The 20,067-nt window shown below is 44.5% G+C and overlaps 1 protein-coding gene across 1 annotated transcript in view; it reads left to right on the top strand.

The window, feature by feature from the left end:
• PNPLA1 (patatin-like phospholipase domain containing 1) overlaps nucleotides 1-20,067 on the top strand; it is a 72,383-nt gene that overhangs the window by 30,488 nt on the left and 21,828 nt on the right. Inside the window, exons 2-3 of the mRNA XM_006882173.1 lie at nucleotides 16,364-16,596; nucleotides 18,494-18,559. Coding sequence (XP_006882235.1) covers nucleotides 16,364-16,596; nucleotides 18,494-18,559 — 299 coding nt within the window. The remainder of the gene's footprint in view (nucleotides 1-16,363; nucleotides 16,597-18,493; nucleotides 18,560-20,067) is intronic.

Raw genomic sequence — 20,067 nt, 5'->3', positions numbered from 1 at the left:
CAAAACTAAGCGCTTAGAACATGCTAGCACTTGTTGTGGTGGTGTACAGTCAGAGCTGATCCACAGCTGACCTTTCAGTGGGTTTTTAGAGGCAGTTAATCACACAGGAGGAGATTTCCCATCCTTCTCCTACGGAGCAGTTAGTGGATTTGAACCATGTGCCTTTGGGATTGCAGCACGGTTTCTTCACATTAGGCCTCCAGAGCTCGCTAGGACATGAGTTAAACATTTTCATGCATGATTTACTTTAATCCCTTCAAAACCCTGTGCACTAGATACCATATCCCCATTTTACAAATAAGGAAGCCGAAGTTTAAAGAGATTAAATAGCTTGCTTGTTCTTATACAATAGAGCCAAGATTGGGATCTCTTTTTTTTTTTTTTTTTTTGGGATCTCTTTTAATATCTACATTCCACCATCAGTTGCTCCAAGTGAGAAAGATGGGCAATCTCCTCCCACAACTGCCAGCTTCTGAAACCCATCGCAGAGTAAGCTATAAGTCGGTTCTGACTTCAAGGTACATAATAATCACCTGCTTCCTAATTAGGATTTCAGAAGTTACTTTGCAAGCAACATGAGGGCTTTCTTGCCAAATTCTCTGGGTCAAGTAATCACTTACATATTGGTTAAGAAAGTGAGATCAAACAATATATTATACATTAAAAGTTCTTTTCCTAAAATTATATAGAAATGATATTGTTGTGTTGTTGTGGTGGTACATCCCACTGCCCTGTTGGAATTCTCTCAGAATCACTCAGGTTCATATGTCTAGACCTCTCCAACCAAATGGAGAAAGACTTGTTCTGTTCAAACAACACCTGGACTTCTCAGTGGAAGAACACTGGGTGGACAATCTGGTATAATTTTGAATATATTGGTTACACTATGAAAAATATCTACCTATTTGGAAATGCCAACAATATCAGAGTAATTCATGTTGGTGACAGACATTGTTCTTTTCCCCTCATATCAGTAAATGAGTCCCTGCTAAGTGCCTGGCACGGTAAATCTAACAGCCTTGGCCAATCCATTGTTTCATTTTTAATTAAACTTTTTATTTGGGGCTAATGTTAGATTTACAGAAAGTTGCTAAAATAGTACAGTTTCCAAATACCCTTCTCTCCTCTATGTTATTAACATCTTAATAACCATGGTAGTAGGTTTGTTAACACTAAGCCATCACCATTGTTGCTGTTGTTGATTGTCTTCGAGTCGAGCACGGCTCATAGTGACCCTATGAGCAAAAGGCCTGAAGCCCCTCTACAACCATTGACATTTATCAAAGTTCATAGTTTCCGGAGGCGTGTTGTTTAGAAAGTGGATGCTACTCCTGTTTCCAAACCTGTCATAGAATGTTATTGGTTGAGTCACCTGTGATGAATAGTGACCCTATGTACAGTAGCTTGACATCACCATTAATACATTACAATTCACGACACAGCAGACTTCATCAGTTTTTCCACTAACGTCTTTTTCTTGTCTCAGGGTATGAGTCACGATCCAATCCAGAATCCCACATTGCGTTTGTTGGCTCCACTTGAACGTCATATCACTCAGAAAGTCTTAAAATAACATTTTTGCTTGGTTGATGTGAGTTATTTGAGAGTTTTCCCCCTCACTTTGAAATTAAGAACAGAAAAAGCCCAAAACTGTTGAGCTCCATTTCCAATGAAAATCAGCAAAACAGGCAAACAAACAAGGAAAACTCCTGGATTGGCTGGGCTCCCATTTTGGTTAGGAGTTGACCATTGATTCTGAGAATAATCCAGCTCTGTCCTCAAGAAACCACCACATGAAGCAGCATCTCCCAGCCCATGTTCTTATGTTCACTGATGTGGAAACAGAGCTATGAGAAGGCTCAACAAAAGGAATTGCTCTGTGGTTCACCCCTACAACCTCAGATCTGGGAGAGTCACAATAGAATTCTATCTTCCTGAGCACCAGCCAGCTGGCAAGACTTCTGTCAGCACTGCAGTAAAGGAGACCCTCTGTGGACTCCTCCTTCAGTTCAATCATTCATTAATTTTCACTCATTCATCATTAATTTATTCAACAAACATTTACTAAGTCCCTCTAAAGTTGGAGATGAGAGAGGGATGGGCAATCTCCTCCTGTGTGATTACTGCCTCTGAAAAACAACTGGAGGCTCAGCTATGGATTGATTCTGACTTGATGGCACACAGCAACAAGTGTTGGAGAAAGCGCCACCAAAGTGTTCTTGAGAGGCAAAATCTTGATCTCATATACTTTGGACATGTTGTTAAGAAGGGCCAATCCTTGAAGAAAGAAATCATGCTGGGAAAGGGAGGCTCGGACAGAGAGAGGAAGACTCTCAACAAGATAGACTGACATAGTGACTGTAACAATGGACTCTAGTATATCAGAGATGATGAGATGGACTAGGACAGGGCAAGGTTCAGCTCTGTTTTTCACAGGGTCACTATGAGTCATCACCAACACCATGGCACCTAACAGCAACAGTGTTCCAGGCACTGTATTAAGTGATGAGGGTATTACAGGGAACAAAACTGAAATTGTTCCTGCTCATGAAGGATTATAATATATTTTCACTTTTGAGTACTTACTGAGCATTCAACACTGATGGAGCTCTGATGGCCTAGTGAGTAAAGAGTTGCACTGCCAACCCAAATGCAGGCAGTTCAAACTCACTAGCTGCTCCTCAGATACACCTGTTATGTATTGAATTATGTCACAAAAAATGTGTTGTAAATCCTAAGCCCTATTCTTGTAGCTATGTCTTGGTTGGAAGGGATCATGGGGGAGAATGAAGGACTACAGCATTTGTCTTAAACTAGAATAGTTCTGCTTTTAGCTATTATGTCTGTCATATTACTACCTAGAATTTCTTCTGAACAGTTTCCTGACTGAAAACGTGTTGACCCAGGGGATCTCTTTGGCCCTTCCACTGGTGACACTTTAAGCCAAGGTGTTTTTCACCCAACATCTCTATATTATGGGTCTGTGAGTTGTGGTCGATCTGAAGGCACAACAACTAGATTAGTCTCATGGTTTTTTCTGCCTCCCAGGGACATCCTTGTTCTCAGGAACTGTGGCTGACCTCATAAGACAGGTCCCTAAGAGTCTCCATGTCATCCTCTGGCCCCATCTCTAGACTTATTGGAGGTCCCTGATGGAGACGGTGAGCTGTAAAAGACAGCACACACTGGCTTTGAGTCTGTGAGAACTCTGAAGTCTAGCTGTGCTCTTCTCCAGCTGTGTGACCTTGTGAGAATTGCTGATTGAGCTTCACCTATATCCTTCATCTAGATAAAGGAGATAATGGCAACCTCAAGTAGTGTTGTGAGGATTAAATGAGACAACGGTTCCTCAGGGCCTGATACAATGGCTGAACTCAAGGAAGGTAATCAAAAACAATGTGGAGCCACCATAGTTTCATGACGGCCTCAAGATATATATATATATATAACCACACACTCTGAGACCGGAAGAACTTAGATGGTACCCAGCTACCACTACCTACCACTCTGAAAGAGATCACAATAGAAGGTCTGAGGTAAAATGAAACAAAATTCAAAATCATAAGAAAGATCCATATTACTGGTCTAATCTTAACTGGTGGAACCCCTGAAACTGTGGTTGTTCATCACCTTTTAAGCTTGAAATTGATTTCACTTTCATGGTTCAACTTTCAGCCAAACAGTAAACAGGCCTATAAGGTGACCAATAACATCAGGAATATTTCCACTCCTTAGAACAATCAGCCATTCAAGGTTAAAAGAACAGCTTTTGCCTAGGGATAAAAGCTCAGAAGGCAGGAAGAGACAGAATAGAAACAGGAAATAGAGGGAAGGAACGGGAGGAGTGTTGTTACCTTGTGGGGACTACAGTCAATGCCACAAAGTGAAATGTGTGTGCATTGTTGAGGGGGAAACCAGTTTACTCTTTAAACTTTCACTCTAGTCACAGTAAAATTGTGCGTGTTTGTTTTAAAGACATTTATATAGCATACATATAGATGTATATAACAGGCCCAACTGACTGGAGTCTCAGACATTTGGGGCAGATGATAACTCCAGTCAGCAGAAATGAATCTTAATTGCTATGATTTTGAAGGAGAGGAGGAGCCTAGTTTGGCAGGGAAGCCTGGGGTGTTCCTTTGCACTGGTGCCCTAATTTAAGAACATCCCAAATGAGGAAATGCTCTGAGTGACCTTTTGTCTGCATAGCAGAGGCTCACCTAGAGGTCCCCTGGACACAAGAAAACTCTTAGACTGGAGGGTACCGCCTGCACAGCTGTTATGCCATCCCTTTGTGCCCCAGTAGTGCAAGGAGGTGTAGTCATAATAAGTTGTGCTGGTAACCCAAAAGCTATGCATCTCCACCAGCAACTCCATGGGAGAAAGATGGACAGGGTCCTGCTGTTGTGATTTACACCTCTGAAAACCAATGGAGGGTTGCTATGGGTCAGAATCTCCTCGATGTGTTAAGAATGAGAGTAAATGAATGGCTGCAAGGAGACGCTTTGGGGTAGGACAGACCATAGGCCAATAGACAGCAGCACTGATTTCTGCCTTGTTCTCTAAGGAGCTTAGCACACACACACACACACACACACACACACACACACACACACACGCACGCTATGAGAGATCAGGGACAATGGCCTCCAGAATGTTGCAGGTTTGTAGAACTTTCAGGGGGCCCTCCCTCTCTGCCTGTTTCACCCCAAAATGAGCAGTAAATCCCTTCAGAGAAACATTGGTAAATACGGTGCCTGGTTTTTGTAGGGGCGGCACACAGGGAACAAGGTGAGGCCCTGGGTCCAGTTCCCCAGGCGGGGAAGAGACTCACACACACACTTCCCTGGGAACTAAGGTGATAAACCAGTGGGAGGCACTTCTGTTTCTATGGCAACCTGATATAAGACAATCTGGACTTTCACCACCAATGCCTTCAGTAAACACTTAGGGTTAGAAAAAGGTCTGTGTGGAGGATTGTTATTATCCATAAAAAGTATCATTTTTTTAAAGAAAGCTGCTTCAGAGGTCGGAGTTGTTTTGCTTATGGCTAAAGCCTGTAATGTGTTCAGAACACAGTGGGAAAATGTACGCTTTCAAATATGTTCTGGTTCTGGTATCTGCAAAGTCACACAGACTGTGATTAGGGCACAGAAAAGCAGAAAACCAAAACAGTAGCCACGCACCCCCCCCCCCAAAAGCACCAAACAAAACTAAAACAAAAAACAAAACTACAGTGCAATACCATCTCAACCCAGTAGTGACAACAGTGATCAGAAAACCATGTTAGTGAGGCTGTGGGGAAAGTGAGACTCTTACACAGTACTAGTGCAACTACAAAAAGATACAAAAACACAACAGAACCAGCAGCCACTGAATCAACTCAAGCTCATGGCAAGCTCAGGGTAGAATCATACTCCACAGGGTTTTCAGTGACTAATTTGCCAGAAGGAGGTCACCAGGGCTTTCCTCAGAAGCACCTCTGGGTGGACCCAAACCTCCAGCTTTTAGTTAGCAGACAAGCATGTTAATAGCTTAGCACAACCCAGGGACTCTGGTCTAGGACATGAAAAACAAAGAGGCAAGGAAACATTGCTGGGTCGTGTTTTTAGCTGCCATTGCAAAACACACAAACATTCACTGACACTGAGTCAAACTAACTCAAAGCTGGGTTTTCCGAGGCTGTAGATTGCCCCTCTTTCTACTGCACAGCAGCTAGTGGACTTGAACCACTAGAGAGGCACAACTTTTGAGTTAACAATGCAACTCCCTACAGACTTCACCCCAGGAGTCCCCTTCTGTTTTTTTCCCCCCAAATTTTACAGCATTCATTTTTGACTAGAGTTTTCAATGCTCTGATCTTTCTGCAGCAGAGTGCCAGGTCTGTCTTCCAAGAGGCATGCAGGTGGGTTCAAACCACCAGTCCTCAAACATTTTAGTCACCCAGCTCCAAACTTGCTGTCGACTTGGAACTGATTCATAGCTGACACTTCAGGGGGTTTCAGAAGCTATAAATCACATGGAGTTGCTGATGTGTTCGAACCCTTATCCTTTAAGTTGGCAGCAAGATTCCTTCCCCAGTAGGCAACCAGAGCTCCCTCAACTACCCCGATACTTCTTTATCCATTCACTTCATTAATTTGCACACAAATATTTGTTGAACTTAAATTTTTTATCCTGGGCGAGCTTTCTTTCCTGTAAAATGAGATCATTCAAAACTCAAATTCACTGCCATCGAATGAGAATCAACTCTTAGCTAACCCGACAGTGGGTTTTCAGAGGCTGTAAATTGCGTGGAATGAGACTGCCCATCTTTTCCCTGCAGAGCTGCTGGTAAATTCCAATCACCATTCAAGCCAATTTGGGATTAGCAATGCCACTCTCTACTGATTATGCCACCAGAGGTCCCTAATGTGAGAGTTAGACTGAACTGGTGAAACTTCATTTCAAATACTTTGGCTATGTTGTCAGGAGCAGCCAGTCCTTGGAAAAAGACATCCATCGTGTTTGGAGGGTCAGGAAAAGAGAGGAAGACTCTCAACAAGTTGAATTGATGTAGTTACTATAACAATGGGCTAGACCATGGCGGAAGACCATGATTACAGTGCAGGATAGGACAAGGTTCCAGCTTGTAGTTCCTGGGGTTGTAGAGTTATAGTCAAACTTGGTGATACATAACAAGAACCATATTTTTAAATTTAGGTTTCTAAGATCTTAGACTTGGAAGGAGGAGTGGCATCCACTTCCATAATAGCTTGCCTCCGGAAACCCTATGAACCTGGAGAGAGGGTGAAAGGCACCTAAGCGTTGAGGACTCTCCTTCATAGGGTCGCTATGAGTTGCCTGCAACTCAATGACACTTAACAACAACAAGAAGATCTTAGAAGAGCTGTACTTTCAGGTCTTTTCTTCCAAGTGTGTGATGGTCCATGGGCAGGTTCTGCTACTTAAACCAGTATGATGTCACTGTTGTTTTGTACTGTCAAATCAGAATGGACTCATAGCTGTCTCTCCAAGCAGGCTTTTAGAGGTTATAAATCACACAGAAGGAGATTGCCTATCTTTTTCCTGAGGAACAGCTGGTGGATTCAAACTACATGACTTTGGGATGGAAGCACAATTCCTTACCATTAAGCCACCAGAGCTCCCTGCAACCAATTTAATCTGGGTACTATTTCCACCTAAGATTTCATCTGAACAAAGGGCACCCTGCCTGAAACTTCACTGCTCCAGGGTGTCTCTCTGGACCTTCTGGCGGTGACACTGTGACTTCAAACCAAATCGTCTTTCAAACCAATGACTGAACTGTGAGCCTGCACAAATAACATGATGAATAAGCCAGGTTACCGCTCTTCAGGGGCTTGCTGCCACTGTGAGGATAAACCGAGATTACAGGTGTGAAAGCTTGTTTGTGTAAAAATACTGTTGTTAGGATAATAACAGTAATTATTATTTTAGTAGAGTCGGGCAGTCAAAATATGCCCACAGGAAACAGCAGTCTACAATTAGGGACCAGGCTGGAATAGAAGATTTCCAAGTGCTCCGCGGAGGGATTCCGAGAATTGCCAGGGCTTCCCCGAGAAGGCAAGCTCTGCCCGCTGGCGCCTCCCCAAGGGGCTGCTGCCTTCTCGGGTGCCCACCAGCACGCTGTTGCAGCAGCGAGCGGGGGCGGCCTCTGGAGGTGCCTCTCCATGATTGGTTGAGCCGGAGGTTGTTGCTAGGCTACCAGCCCACCAGAGACAGGAGCCACCGTCCTCCCATCCTCCACCGCACTCTTCCCAAACAGCAGACCTAATTCTGGTGTTCTGTAAACCCTCTTCTCCGGAGCGCAAATTACCAGCCACCAGTGCCCATCTTTCTAGGATCTTCCCCCCCCCGCCCCCTTTAACTTATTAAGTGGTGGTGTGGAGGAGAGGGAAGAGGAACTCTTTGCTGTTCTTCACTTGGTGTTTATGAAAAATCGTTTCTCTCCCTGGATCTCGTCTTCTTCTGACTGCTAGCCCTCATCCATGTATTTATTATGTATGCATGCATTTATGTTTATTAAGTATCTGCTCTATTCTAGGTGATGTATTAAGTGCTAGGTCGGAGGGATGATGAACAAGACAGTAACCAACCTTCATAAAGGGCAGGAATATTAGACACTTAACAAATAAACATATAGCTAATTATAAAATGTTCCAGTGACATAGTATATGTGTTGAGCTGCTAAGTAAAAGGTTGGCCACAAATCAGAACTGTCTAAGTAGCATTGGGGTTTTTGTTTATTTTAGCAGGAGTCCTCTTGTGTGACATTTTTGACCCTCCCTTCCCCCCTCTCTGCCAAAAAGGATTTAGTGGTAGAATTCTCACTTTTCATGCAGAAAATCTGGATTCAGTTCAGAGTCACCTCCCATCTGTTAGTAGAGGCTTACATGTTGCAATGATGCTTTCAGTGGGATTACTATCCTAACACAGGCTAGGAAGACAGGTCTGGGGGAGTCTACATATAAAACCCTGTGGGTCACAGTGGCCCGCTCTACAGCTGGTCATGGGGATGGTGCAGGACTGAGCTTCAGGTTGTGTATATGGTTGCCATGAGTGAGCAGTTAACACAACAAAGTTGGCAAGTGAAGGAGTATTACTCTCAGCCATGTCTATACTATATCCTGCCCAGTCCATGTCCCTGCCATCATCTAAAATAGGGTACACCTCCCATCTACACAGTGCTTTTGCTTTGCACATTTGCATCCACACGTGAACCTGACCATGTGTAAGGCTGTGCCACAGGACTCAGCCCACCTGTCCAGATGAGCCAACCAAAAGCCAGCAACATCAGAAACCTTATCCAAGCTCACCTGGGGAATTACCAGCATAATCGGAATGCAGCACCTACAGTGTTCCCAAATCTCCTGTCATCAAGATGATTGCAATTGATAGCAACCTTACAGGACAGAGCAGAGCTGCCCCACAGGTTCTCTGAGGCCATAAATCATTGCAGGAGCCAATGCTCTTTCTTTGCACTGTGACCTTTCAGTTAGCAACATTTTAAGCACTATTTCACCATCTCCAGCTCACTGATGTCTATTCAGTTCTGACTCACCAGAACCTTCCAGCAGGTTTCTGAGAATGTAAATTCCAACGAGAGTAGATTGCACATTTTCCTCCCACAAAAGCCACTAGCAGATTTGAACCCCAGAGATATAACACCTTTGGGTTAGCACAATTCATAGTCTACACATTCAGAGCTCCCTCCACTAAGCCACTGGGTCTCCTTTACTAGATGCAGGTATATTTTTTAAAAATTCTTCTTCATACAATTTAGTATAATAAATGTCGTTATGTATCATAGAGTCAGAATCGACCCATAGCAGACTCTCCAGTGGGTTTTTAGAGGCAGTTGATCACACAAGAGGAGACTGCCCATCCTTCTCCTATGGTAGATTGAAACCATGTCCCTTTGTGTTGGCAGCACCATTACTTGCCACTAAGCCACCAGGATCCTTTGAAAAATTAATATTACTCCCATTTTAAAGATGGCAAAATTAAGGAAGGAATAATGTAACTTGCTGACTATTACCCAAATGATGTCTAGTGAAACTAGATCTTGAGCCAAATCTAGCATTAAAACCTGACTTTTTTCCAGGAAATGAATCCAGATTCATTGGACTAGACTAGAAAACTCTCTACGTGGTTGATTTCTGGAGTCGTGGCTTCCTATATTCAGTCTCAGGATCTTGTTTATTTTTCTACAAGAATTCTTGACACAGTGGTTTCATATAACCTAGTAGACTTGCCACAGTAATCAATGGAATTAATCCTTCTATCTGCAATATAATCTCATTTTCAAGCTTTTACTAGGTAATTGAGTCAAACAGCCCTTCTCTTTGAACATCTCCATGACTTACGTTTCCTCTCTCCCACAGTTTTCTTTTTCTTTGCCCACACACAGAGTAACTATTGGGCACGTGCTCAGCAGTGTTGTGTAAGGGCCAGCCCTGCACTTGAGGAGCTCCCAACCTTAAGCCAGGTTTCTGAAGGGTGTCATATGGCAGAAGCTGGGCCATTAAAAAGAAAGGAGGAGGACCATAAAGCCCTGCCCCCACAGAGTCTGGGGAAATAGACAAACACTGAGATAATACACTGGGGGGCTGGCAAATGTGGATGTGGTCATTGCAGGCTGGGGTGGGAGCAACTAGCCTTTCATTTCCTATCAGGATACATTGGTGCTGCTTTTAAATCTCATCTTGCTGTGGTCACTCTTCCCAAGACCCTGTAGTCTTCAACCTAGGGGGGGGAAAAAAACAACCCTCAAAATAACAAACCAACCAACTCATTACTCTCAAGTGGATCTGATTCAGAGTGACCCTTCATTGAGTTTCCAAGGCTATCAATGGTAATGGGAGGGAACTGAGTCACCCCTTCCCTGTGGAACAGTCTGGTGGATCCAAACCTACAACTGGATTAACAGCCCAACACATAAAACTCTCTGTCATAAGGGCTCATAGGCAGCCTAGAGGAGGCTTTTAAATGAGAGAAGGTGCTAGAAGGGAAGGGAGAAACACGCATAAACAAGGAAGCTAAATTTATCTCTCCTCTCAGCACCCAGCAAAGGCTCTGCTTAACACTGACTTCCTACCAATGGAGAAACCAGAAGACTGGTTGCTTCTCTTCCAGATGGGAAAGATAAAAACAGAGACTCTGAAGATAGAGATCTGGAGAGAAGCAAGTCCACAAAGGCAGAGAGAGCAGCAGGAAAGAAAAGAAAGCAGACAGAGCACTAGAGTGGGAGAAACTTCCCACCCTCCCTCTCTGACTCTACAAATGTGGCTAAAACATTGCTAATTCCTTAATAGCACCATTTTCAGATGTAAGCACACTGGAAATATCAATAATATTTCTACTATCTTCACCACTGCTTTGTTCTTATTAACCACACCTACCTTTGTTTATTGGGGTTTGGGTTTTTTGCATTTTTTAAAATTGAGATTTTAACGAAAGTTTATCAAGAGCTTGGATTTCCATTCATTCATTGTTGCACATTTTCCTCCCTGTCCCCCACCCCCAAGTTCACTTTTTTCTTTGGAAAAAAAGTTCTTTCATTGTTATATAGTCCCCTCTCCGTCAGACCACTTCACTATGCAGCTCTTACTCTGGATTCTTGTCATGCCAATAATATCTAATCATATGTTCTTTTTACACAGTTCTCTCCCTCCTCTGTTTCAATGTCGTGTACATTATTTATCCCCTCTTTTCTTAGTTTCCCCCAACCCCCATGTCAGTCCTGTCACACCTACCTTTGAACAGCCGAGGAGTGACTGTAATTTGATAATAAGGAGAGGAAGCCCCTCAAGCAGGTGGATTGACACACTGACTACCTCGATGGGTTCTAGTGTGTAAGGAAGTGTGAGGATGGTGCGGGATAGGACGGGGTTCAGATCCACTGCTCTAAGGGTCGCTATGAGCCGTACTCGACTTGACAGCACATAACAACAATTAAAATAAGCATGGCAAGACTTTGAAGGAGCTCTGGTGGCTTAGTGGCAAGAAGCTGAGCTGCAATCATTGAGACATGTGGTTTGAATCCACCAGCTCCTCCCTTGGAATTAACTGCCTTGGAAAACCCACCAGAGGGTCAGCTATGGGTCATTCGGACCCTACAGTACACCACCATCACAACAAGAAGACTTTAAAGATGTGCACCTCTGACCCAACAGACAACTCATAGGCATTTCTCTCAAGAAAAATAATTAGAAACATGGACAAAGTAATACAAAGAGTACCTGGGGTGGGAGAGTCCTGGTAGTACGGTCACTTGGCCTCTAACCAAAAAGCTAGCAATTTGATCATGTCAGCAGCGCAGTGGCAGAAAGCTATGGCCACAATCTGTTTCCGTGAAGATTTACAGCCTTGGGGCAGTTTTATTTTGCCTTATAAAATTGTAGTGAATAGGAATCAATTAATGGGCAGTGGGAGTTTTTTGGGTGCTGGTGCAAACTGTTAACACTCTTGGCTGTTCACCAAAAGGCTGAGCTCCAAGTTAGAGGAGCCTCTGAAGGAAGATGTGGTAACTTGCTTCCAAAAAAATCAGCCACTGAGAACGGGATGAAGCAGAGTTCTATTCCAAAACATACATTGGGTGGTTGTGAGTAAAGAGTTGACTTAATGGCAACACACAACAACAAGTGGGTAAGGAATTCAGCAGAAAACTGTTCACTAATATTGTTTAGAAAAGTAAACAGAAAGAGAAAACTAAGAAGTGGACCTCTGTCAGGGTTCCCAGGTGGCACAAGCATTTGCAAGTTTGGCAGAAAATAGGCAAGTCGACAAGTAGGCAGAATATAGACAAGTTTGCCAGAAAGTAGGCAGTTTTGATCCACTTACAGGAAAGACAGGCAGTTGGAATACACCAGAGGCTTCTCCTGTGTGATGTACTGACTCTAAACATCCTCTGGAGTGTCAGTCCTGACTCGATGGCACATAACAACAGCAATAGCACAGGCACCTTGGAGGCCTGGTGATCTGTTGTTGTTGTCAAGTTGCTTGTGACTCATAGCGACCCTATGTACAACAGCCCTAAACCCTGCTCTATCCTGTGCCAATTGCACTGCCTCTGACACAGCCATCCCGATTACCCCAGTCACTGAATCAATCCACCTCATAGAGGGTCTTTGCCTTCTGTGCCATCCCTCCACCCTCCCAAGAATGATGTCCCTTTCCAAGGACCTCTCCCTCCTTACAAAATGTCCAAAGTATGTTAGACAGAGCCTCAGAATCCTTGCTTCCAAAGAGCAGCCTGGTTTAACCCTCTCCAGGATGAATCTGTTTGTTTTCTTGGCAGTCCAGGGTACATTCAATACTCTTCTCCAGCACCACAGCTCAAAGGCATCAATTCTCCTTCTATACTCCTTAGTCATTGTCCAACTCTCTGATGCGTAACAAGTGATTGCAAAGACCATGGCCTGTATCAGATGCACCTTAGTCTCCAGAGTGACACCATTGCTCTTCAGTACCCTGAAGAGGTCCCTAACAGCAGACTTTCCCATCGCAATATGTCTTTTAATTTCCTGGCTACTGGTGCCAAGAGTGTTGACCATGGAGCCAAGCATACTAAAGTTGTTAACAATCTCAATCTCTTCACCATCCATCCTGGTGATCTACTGCCAAAAAAACCATAGCCACTGAAACCCCCTGGATTGCAGGTCTACCCCACAGCACACGGGGTCACCAAGAGTCACCATCACTTGACTGCAGTTGGTTTGTTTCACTTTATTTTTAATTTGGTACCCCCTCCATAAAGAATGGTATAACTTTACAGTAGCACTCCTTGTTGCTTTTAAAATGAGGTGATAAATGAATAGTCATAGATGTGGAAAGATATTTACAATATTGTATGAAACAAACAAGGCCTAGTGGTAAGAAGCTGCACTGAAATCCCAAAGGCTTAGGGTTCAAGTCCACCAGCTGCTCCAAGGGAGAAAGATGGGAAATCTCCTCCTGTGTGATTAACTGCCTTTGAAAACTTGCTGGAGTGTCAGCTGTGGATTGGTTCTGACTCCACAGTACACAACAACAACAATAACAACAATATCTATCTAAGGAGAGCTTGATAGAAGCCAAGCAACTGCTTCCTGATCAACTGAAAGTTGGACAATAAATAAGGATAACCAAAGAAGGATGCCTTTGAATTGTGGTGTTGGAGAAGAGTGCTGAATGTCCTATGGGTTAGCAAAAGAACAAGCAACTCTGTCTTGGAGCAACCAAGGTGCTCCTTAAAGGCAAGGAAACTTCACCTCACATCCCTCAGACAAGTTGTCAGGAAGGACCAATCCTTGGAAAAAGATACGTTGAGAAAGGAGAGAGAGAGAGAGAGGAGAGAGAGAGAGAGAGAGAGAGAGAGAGAGAGAGAGAGAGATTCGTTAGGGAAAGAGAAAAAAAACCTTCACCAAGATGTATTAACACCGGGACTATTGATAGGCTCGAGCATATTAGAGATGATGAGAATGACACAGGATAGGGCCAAGTTTAGATCTGTTGTTCATCAGGTCATGAGTCAGTTGACTCAGTGGCACCTAACAACCACCACCTATCTCTATACACTTAGAGAAGGACATCAACCAAGCTTAGCCTCTGGATGAAGGTATTTAACCCCATCTTAATATTTTTCTTTTTGCTTTTATGCGCTTTGAAAATAATTTTCCCTCTATGACTATCTTATTACTTGTGCTGTTAGAACAAGTTTCCTTCCATCTGCTCCAGTCAGTGACCCTGCCAGGAGTGCTAGAGTGTGAGTGAGTGAGTGGGCGAGCTAGCCAGGTGAGGCAGCCATGGTGAGGCAGTGTGGGAAAGGTCTCTGACTCTTCCAGAGTTCAGGTAAGTGCTTCCTCAAGAATTACAAAATAGTGTTTCCACCCCTGGTGCCATTTCCCATCCCAACTAGTATCACAGGTGAGACCTCAATGCACCGCCAACATCTTGGTATCCAAATGCTCCATTGCTTCATAATCTGCTGGCAGGGTGGTCCGTGCACCCCCTTGAAGGAAAGCGCAGTTCATACACGTCAGCACATGGAAAGCTGAAACTTGTTAAAACTGCAGAGCCAACCCACTTCCAGGAGCATCCTGCCCTGCAAGGGAGTGACAGCTAAGATGCTACTGTTTGCGCCAGTCAGCCACTGTCACATAGAGCAGGTGTGACTCTGAATGTGGCTGAGAAGTGGCCATCACCATGGCAACCCCAGGCTCAGCCCCAGGTTCCTGGGCCTCTCTGCTCAAGGATCAGTCCAATAGCTGGGGGAAGCGGGTGGGGTTTGAACTCAGAAAAACCAGTTAATTCCTGGCTGCTCACCACTTGTGGGTGCCTTGGTTTCCACATCTGTAAAGTGGCGTGCAAGTTCTGTATCCTGGCTCCAGCATTATTAGGGAGGAATCTGTGAACTATAAGCCGCTAGAGGTGCAGAAGACATCCGTAGCTATGGTTTGTCCCAAAATTGCTGCATGACTTCAGGCAAATCACTTAACCTCTCCTCATCTCAGTGGTTCCATTTATAAATAGGACGGAAACACCCTTCTAGGTTACTTTGCAGACAGATTGTAAGACATCTGTGAGGATCCTAGAATCTCAAAGTTGACATGAGTTTTAGTCCTAACTCCTGTGCAAGGCATCGCTTTGAGAAGTTCTCTGACGAGTGGCAGAGAGCTCAGGATGGCCCAACTTCTGTTGCAAATGGAACAGTTCTCTGTATAGGATGTTTTATCATTTGTTCTAAAGAAAAAGAGGAAGCCTAAAGTCAAGATATTCTAAAGAGACCCTCTTAGGAAGTTTTAATCAGGAAGCCATCCACATTGTGCAGTACAAGTCCCCTGATCACGGCCTTGGTTTTCAATTATAACACAAAAAACATAAGGTATCATCGTAAGATTGGTGCCAGGTACAATCCATGATAATGAAAGGCAGGACTGTAGAAGAAGGCAAAGGACTGTGATTGGGATTTGCACACAAATGTACTTTGAAAGTCTACAGGGCTATGCACTCCCATGTTTATTGTGGCTTTGTTCACAAGAGCAAAGAGCTGGAAACAACCCAAGTGCCCATCAACAAACAAATGGATAGAGAAGCTCTGGTATATTTACACAATAGAATACTATGCAGCATTGAAAAAGAAGGAACTCATGAAATATTATACAAAATGGGTGACCCTGGAAGACATTATGCTGAGTGAAATATCTCAGTCACAAAAGGACAAATATTGCATAGGGCCACTGTTATAAAACGGGACTGACATTGGGGTTGAGGGAAGACAGAGAAGGAGGGGAGGAATGATGTATACTGCATTGAAACAGGTGAGGGAAAGAACTGTTTAAAAGGGATATATGATTGGATATTATTGTCAGGACAGGAGTCCAGAATGAAGGCTGCACAGTGGAGTGGACTTGGGGGGAGGGATTACATAACAAGAAAAGAATTTTTCTTTTACTTTTCAAGGAGAAGACTGAATTGGGGAGGAGGGGGTAGACAGGGAGAAAAGTGCAACAATGAATTAATGAAAACCCTAAACCTCTGTAAACTTTCACTAAAATTAATAAAAATTTTTAAAAAAATATATGAAAGATTAAAAAAATAAAAAGTCTACAGGGCTGTGTCTGGGGCTTTGTCCACCCGGCTATGTGATAGCTGAGGTAAAGCTCATGGTTACGAAAATCCATCTTACGAGTCAGTTACTAAAATCTCAACTTTTACCTTAAATTAAATGTATGGTCTGTTTCCAATAAATGATTAAGGACACACCCAGGTAAGTTCCTTATCTATTTTCAATCAGCTGTAATCTGTTTTCAGTTGCACTTTTCTTGATCTCCACCATTCCTCTCGTCTGCTTCCTTCACAGAGGTGTACCTGAGAGTCTTGAGTGTGGCTGTGGCTGAGGTGAAGAAATACTTCCTGGGGCCCTTGTCTCCCGCCTGCAAGATGGTGGCGATCATGAGGCAGTTTCTGTACCAGGCTCTGCCAGAGGACTCTTACAAGTTTGCCTCAGGGAAGCTGCATGTGAGCCTCACCCGGTTCACGGATGGAGAGAATGTAGTGGTTTCAGAGTACACATCCAAGGAGGAGCTCATCGAGGTTAGAGGCTGGGGATAGAGAGGCTAGGAGGCAGGGTATGAGCCAGGGAGGCAGAGTCTGGGGAGAGAAAGCAGGCTCTGAGCTGCGGGGGTCAGGATCAGGAAAAGGAAAGCTGATGGGCACAAGTAGAGGATGGGAGGAAGAATGTGGCTCTGGGAGGCCGAGGCTATCCTGGGAAGGTAGGCTCTGGCCCTGGAAGACAGGGTTGTTTGGGGTGGTTTTTTCCCCAGGAGAGATGGAGGCTGGGACTGGGGAGGGGAAGTTTGGAAGCAGTTCTGCTCCTGGAGTGGTCCATCTGTCTGCCTTGCTTTGTTTTGTCTCCTGCTTCCTATCCCTCCCTTTCTAGCATCACCTTGGCATCTCTCTTACCAGCCACAGTGTTAGAGGAGACTAGGCGAGTCAGCCTTGCTCACTGTCCTCAGTGCTTCAGTGCTCAGCATCCTCTGATCTTCCCTTCATTTCTGTTTTATCGTCTGTGCTAATCTGGGAGCGTCTCGGAGGACCAGGTGTAACCTATAAAGAATATCAGTCTCCTTTATGGCCTTCCAGCCTGGGTTGCAGTATGCCCCTACTCACCCTTTAATGACTCCTGTTTTTAGTTACAGGGGAGAAGGGCCCTCACATTCCCTCTTCTGCCTCCTGCCTTCCAGTGATCCTTGATAAGAAAAACAACAAAAACCATTACTACCATCTAGTTCATTCCAACTCACTGCATTCCATCAACAAACAACTAGTCCTCATCACTTTGTAAATAAGACTGACTCATAGCTGACCATCGAGCAGGTTTTCAGAGGCTGTAGGTTGCCTGGGAGGAGACTGCCATTGGTTTCCCACAGAGCAGCTGGTGGACTTGGGCTGACAGCATAACTCCTTACATACTAGGTCACCAGGGCTAGGGTTTGCACCAAGTGTAATCTTATAGAAGTAAATGGTCAGGAGTTTCTTCTGATAAATTTGAACTGGCAGCCTTCCACATAGTTGTTAAACACAGGCCTTTGACAAAAGGACTGAACTAGCCAATGAATTTGACCATGTAGATCATAACAAACTTCAGCTAACAAAGAGAGGAACGAGTATCCCAGAATATTTCATTATGCTCATATGAAACCTAGACCAGGAAGCCATTGTCTGAATGGAGCAAAGGAACACTGTTGTTATGTGCCGTCGAGTTGCCTGCGTTTCATAGCAACTCTATGTGAAACAGCCCTAAACTCTGCTCTATCCCTTGCCAATCTTATCGTCTCTGACACACCTATTCCCATTACCCCAATCACTGAATCAATCCACCACCAGGGTTCCCTTGCCTCTTCAGAGATGCTCCCGGTTTGATACAAGGCCAGGCCTTTGTGTGTCCCATGATCCAGTCATTGGCCTCAGATTGCCCCCCTGAGAGAAGGTGACTTGGGTGAAGCAGTTCTCTCAGCTATGGGATTTTTGAGGGACACCAGCAGCTGAAAGCTGGCAGCTGGGGACCTGATGGGGCATGTTCCAGCATCTGAGACACAGCATCAGCCTGATGAGGGCAGTATTCTCTGGCCTATCACAGCCCCTGTAGGCCTCCCTACCATCACCTTTATGCTTTCTCTGGCTTTGAGCATTCCCAAGAATGGAAAAATCTTCCTTTGATTCTAGGGTCTGGCCCAAGACAGACACAGAGTAGAATTCATTGAGGATGCATTCACAGGATGCATGGAAGTCTTCCTTGAAAGTTGGGACATCAGGCCCAGACTGACTTATAAGTTATTGAGGGCTAGGAATTCATCTTGGGATTCTGTTCGCCAAAGTGTTTCTTTGCTTGGGTAGACCAGCTGGTGGAGCCCCAGTGGCCTACAGGCAAGCCCACATCACATAATCCACATGTCCTCTAAAGTCTCAACCCCTCGTGCTCTCTCCATAGGCCCTGTATTGCAGCTGCTTCGTCCCAGTGTACTGTGGCCTCATCCCCCCAACCTACCGCGGCCAGGTGAGTACTTTAATGTGATCCAGAGAAAAGCAGGGAACCCTTGTGCCCCTTCTGGCTTCCATCTGGGAGAGCAGTCCCAGAATACAGTGAGAGGACCTACATACAATTAGGAAGCTTTTTGTGATTTTTCTGCTTAGAATCCTCAATTTTCTGAGGACTTTTGGTGGTTCAGTGGTAGAATTTTCATATTCCATGCAGGAGACCTGGGGTTGTGTCCCAGTGAACACACCTCACGCACGGGCACTCCACCAGGTCAGTGGAGGTTCTTGTGTTGCTGTGATGTGGAACCGGGTTCACTGGGGCATCCAGGCCAAGGAGGACTGGGTTAACTGGTGATCTTGTGAAAACCAGCCATTGAAAATCCAACAGAGTAAAAATGGGTGTACAGATAAATTAAGAAAGGAAAGGAATTCATTATACAATAAGGGATTGGTCAGATGACATTAACCAACTGTAAGTAATTTGATAAAGCAAAATGTATATGAAAGCTTGAATGACTTATATGATATATAAACTTGCACTCAACTTTTAGAAGCGGGGAAGCCCTCAACCCTCTGGATCAGAGCAGGCTGGTCTGCCACCCATCTCTGGGCAGTGCAGGACTAGCTCTGGTGGGTGTGTGGTAACCACGAGTCAGGGAGGGGTCCACTGGATGGAAACAAGCAACAGGCACTCCCCGGACTGGGCTGGGCTTCTCTTTCCTGACCTCCAGACTCACTGACCCTGGTCCTGACCAGCTCCTCCCTTCTTTGATTTCTATTTTTCTTCTTAATTTCTGTGGAATTTGCTTTAAGCCCAAAGAATGTCCTTGTAGGATCCCAGGCCGACAGTGGTGACTTAAGATGCCAGGGAAGGTCCCTGAGGATGGCCAGGGCAGGGAGGTGGGTGGGGCAATGGGGCAGTGGCCCTTAGGCTCAGGGTGCTGGGGGTCTGCCCGCCAGCTGCCTCTCTGACAGGCCCAGGCCCCCAGCCCTTATCTCTATGTCTTCAAGTCCATATGGCACCAGTTCTTTTTGGAAAAAATGATCCAGAGTATCTCTTCCTTCTCAGCTACTGCTGAACAGTGGTCTGGGGCTGGTGGAATTTGGGGGATTCCCCCGCTTCAGTTACAAATGTGGAACAGAGCAAAGCTGGGCAGTCTCTCCAGTTTTCTGGTGTAAAGTCATCTATTTTCTTGCCTCCCTCTCCTCAGGAACCAAATAACAATCACCCATACTCTGATTCTCATGTAGACATTTTTTTATGTTACTCAAAATTATTCTGGATAAATTTGAGTCCAGAGAGTCTAACCTATAAGCCCTCCCATTCATTTTACAGAGAAGAGAGAAAATGAGATCCAGAGACAAGGTTTAACTTAATGGTAGTAATTTAAAAACTTGAATGTAATAAAAATCAGAGTTTGTCTCTTAAGAAGTCAACATCTTGGCAAGCTCTGGTGGCCTAGTGGCAAGAAACTGCATTACAATCCCAGAAGTACACAGTTCGAATCCATTAGATGCTCTGCCAAA

Source organism: Elephantulus edwardii, unplaced genomic scaffold (assembly GCF_000299155.1).
Source record: "Elephantulus edwardii isolate Elephantulus edwardi_28Jun2011 unplaced genomic scaffold, EleEdw1.0 scaffold00017, whole genome shotgun sequence".
NCBI classification, from domain to species: Eukaryota; Metazoa; Chordata; class Mammalia; order Macroscelidea; family Macroscelididae; genus Elephantulus; species Elephantulus edwardii.
Note: the sequence above shows the minus strand (reverse complement) of the source record. Positions and strands in the feature narration are given on the sequence as shown.